Source organism: Notothenia coriiceps, unplaced genomic scaffold, assembly GCF_000735185.1.
Source record: "Notothenia coriiceps isolate Sejong01 unplaced genomic scaffold, NC01 NC01_scaffold00027731, whole genome shotgun sequence".
NCBI classification, from domain to species: domain Eukaryota; kingdom Metazoa; phylum Chordata; class Actinopteri; order Perciformes; family Nototheniidae; genus Notothenia; species Notothenia coriiceps.
In genome coordinates, this window is record NW_011360432.1 from 1 (window position 1) to 4071 (window position 4071).

General features: G+C 40.2%; 1 protein-coding gene across 1 annotated transcript; it reads right to left on the bottom strand.

The window, feature by feature from the left end:
- Positions 1–2732: 2732 nt before the first annotated feature.
- ompa (olfactory marker protein a) lies at positions 2733–3187 on the bottom strand. Its single transcript, XM_010785446.1, has one exon. The coding sequence runs from the start codon at positions 3162–3164 to the stop codon at positions 2733–2735; it is 432 nt and encodes a 143-aa protein (XP_010783748.1). The 5' UTR covers positions 3165–3187.
- Positions 3188–4071: the final 884 nt, after the last annotated feature.

Here is a 4071-nt window from a genome sequence, read left to right on the forward strand (position 1 = left end):
CACGTTTCAAAATGATGCCGAAGTAACAACATACTGATACCGGTTAGTAAAAACCATGAATTAATGCTTTGACAAGTCTGCAGACAGACGGCAGACGAAAAACCTTTTAAAATGCGTGTTTTCTGAATGGAGATCGGCTAAGCTAACGCAGTATATGCTCCGACCGTCCACACTCACAACAACGGCCTATACCTGACATAAATAAACCAGTGACTGTATTCTCCATGACACAGACAGTCTGTGGTTTGTACTTGTTTAATTTTTGTCTAGTTTCTGAACAGATATGAGGAGCTGTGAGCTCCGAGTGCTAACAGCTAACGGCTGATGTTGTTTTTCTGGGGTTCTCATTGAAGATGACATCACGGCTCCCCCTACACTGCGTTACTATAGTTACTACTCCAGTTCCTAAACTGCAATGAAAATGCGCCATAAAGTGAGCCAGTCCTAACGAGGCCTAGCCATACCGAGTGAGGCCGAGCGAGGCCGTGTAGTGGAAATGCGCCATTAGTGTGTCAAAATAATCACTGACTATGTTCGATTTCTTTTTGAAGAAATGTTTCACAGACGTCTTCTTGGATATTCTGAAACCGGGATAGACTTTTTGTCCCTATTTACTGAGATTTATTTCAGATGAGACTATTTATTTATTTATTAATCTAGAAAACAATTAGAAAAATATGAATATGAAAATAATTGTTTGTTGCAGCGATTGCAGTGAATTTAATCTAGTTTAAAGTGTGTGTGTGTGTGTCACTCTTGGTTACCTCTCTGCTCCTCTCGGGGGGGAGCAGCAGCTGAAGGAAGTGATGCTGTTTCAGGCGTCTCTGCCTCAGTTGAGCAGTTGTCCTGACTCCCGTCAATGATCCAGGAACAAACACTAAATACACCTCTGGTGTTAATAAGACTCACTCCAGAGGCAGTATGACGACAGGAGTGACAACCTTATGGTCCTGAGGGGAGACGCCCAAAAGTAACCCCCATTTAGAACAGATTGACTTTAATGCTTAAATACATATATGATACACATACATAATATGTGAAGAGGTATTTCTTAAAGTTGGAATACATTTCTTTGCTTACAATAATTAGAAATAATTAGTACAGTCACTTATTTAGTTATGTTCAAAGTATATTTAATAATAGCTAACAACTGATTTATTTAGTACACTGATTTTCTGAATGATCTTTTCCCTTGTTGTGCTGAAAATCAAGTGCTAGAAGTTTTTATTTATTTTCAATTATATTCGTAATATGTAAGTTCCTGCACCCTGAAAATAAATGGACAAAACATATATAAATGATATTTAATGATTGTTTACTAAATGTACAATGATGTTGTCTCTGGCTCTGTCCTCTTTCTGTCTGTGAGCAGAACTATCTCTTAATCAGTAGAAACATGTGCTGTCAGTGTTTGGCTTCAGTAAGGTGGAAAGTTTGACTGAAACAAGAGGGGAACTTTTGGAACATACGAGCAGATACTGTAGCTTTAAAACAACATGCTGTTCCCCCTCAGTCCTTCCCACTAAAACACAGGGAGACAGAAAGAACAGAGAGAGAATGTTATGGTAGAGCTCCTAAATGAGCAGATATTTAGAACCCAGGACACAGGGTCAGTCAGGATTAACACTTTTTGATATGTACAACAATCAGACACTGATCTATTATAATACATTTCAAGTTTACACGGTGACATTTTGATTGTATTTATGGTGAATACATCCTTTCAGTTTTTTCACACCAAGAAGCATGCTTTAATGTTTATTCAAGATATTTGCAGTGTGTGACCTGATTTGTTCTCCCATTGCACACATAAGCCTTTGGATTCAGGCTGTTTGTGTTCACTATTGCCAACAGTTTTGGTGTGAAGCATATTCATATCTGATATACAGTAGGTTCATGCTCCGTCTCTGCTCAATGACCTGAAAAGTATTTTCTTCAGGCTAGCCATATCTCATTATTTATTTTATTTTTGGCACACTAGGGGTAGAATTACTGCCCCCCCCTCCCCCTGCTGCTTTGGCAAGTCCCACCAACAACAGTCAGCACCAATGAGAACACAGGGACAGCTTTCAGTCAATGTTTAATAGATGTCACCGCATTGATCTGAGTTTGTGTCAGGCCGACGGTCACATGCAATGTGAATATTTGATATTCCACTCACTGCTACTTGTTCTGTTCAGCAAGCCATGAGATAATTCAGAAAGAAAATATAAAGACAGTTATATATTCAACACATTACTACAATATTCAGCCAACCAGTAAACTCAAACATATTATCACAACATGTGGCCAATCAGGAAAGGCGTGTTTTATTAACAAGTGGATGTATAGAGCCTATCCTCATACGTTTGTTATTTAAGAATTTATTTAAAGAATGCTCTTATTTCTGCTCACGTTTAATTTATTTTAGAGATACATTGTTCTTTGAAGTAGCACTAGTTCCCTGTAAATAAAGTGCATGCATACTTTTTATTTTTTTCTGAATATGTTTGACGTCCTTGAAATGTTGTAAGTAGTTAGGTGGTAAGGTATTAAGTCTACCCTAAGTTGTGCACAAAAATGTTTGAACTACAATCTTGTTACTATACAATTACAGAACACCAGCAGATGAAGAGATCAGAAAGACATTTTGAGGGAGAGTATGTGAGATGATATATTTGTTTCTCTTAGGGTCAAATATTGAACAAAGTATTGCGATGCAGCACTAACAGGATGGTACTGACAGACTGCAGTCATTCCTCCGGGGTGAACTCCACCGAGCAGTTTAGATTTACAGCCTCTGCCCCATCCTTGAAAGCAAACAGGAAGTACATGACCTTCCTGACCTTCGCCAGCTCAGCAATCCTTTCGCCGAACTCCTGCATGTCCGCCTCCAGCCACTTGAGCGGGGTTTCCTCTGGGTCGTTGGCATTTCTCCAAAACGTTCCGATGGGTTCTAGCAGCTGACGGGTCATCAGGTGGGTGAGGTCGGGGGTCCAATGCTGAGAGATACCGGTGATGGTCACCCGCCCGTGGGCTGAGAGGGAGAAGTACCAGCGGGAGAAGTGCAGCTCCTGGGTGGGGAAGTCCAGCCGGTACACGGCCTCGTGGGGGAGGAGCAGGCGCTCCCCATCCTGACGCTTCTGCCCCGAGCGCTGCAGAGAGGACACCCGCAGACGCATCATCTGCAGGGGGGTTAGAGGAGGAGCAGAGCAGGTAGAGATGATATTACCAGGTGGAGAGGGCAGGACGAGGCCAAAGCTCACAGCACACACTCCTGGAACTCCTCTTTGAAAGACTATACAGACTAAACATCATAATAACAAACCAAGAAGCATGTTGTAGAAGTTCTGGCAAATTAAAAAAATGAAGCGCTTCTAAAAATGTTTGATCTTTTTAGATATTTTTAATAGTGATCAGTTCAGGTACAGGACCATATTGCTACCTTGACAGCTTCCAGGTGCACCACAAAGATATCCTGATAAATAAGGCAATCACAATTGCATAGAGCCTGATGACACATTTACATATTTCCCCCCGTTCTATCAGTTCAAAACCTAAAAAACCAATAGAAAGCAGCACAAGGCTGAATATTTACATTTGGCTAGATAACCCATGCTTTCAAACTAACATTCTGTTGATGAGACAAACAAATACAAAGTACAGAGAAGTAGGATGTAGAAAGTGAAGCAATCCTCACATTTTGAAGCTATGAAGCAGCATTGACTTAAAACTGGTTCATGAATTTGCAATTGTTTTGAGTAGTGAGTGTTTCAACTCCTCTATTGATCAACACAACTGGGACATTCAAATGAACAGGAAAATCATAGAACACTTTCTGAACAGAGGTTATGAAGAGTGAGCAGAGCAGTTTGAATAAAAGTAGGATGAATCTCCACAAAGCAAACTTTCGACCAACAACAAAGGAAGTAATGCACTCGCTATGTGTCTTTAGTTTTTTCTTCATTATATATATATTTCTTTGATATATCCGTGTTTAACATCATCAGTAGTCTAAGGCTTCCAGGGGTTCCCAAAGTGGGGGTCGCGAGATGATTACAAAATAAAAATGGAAAAAAATAAATAATAATA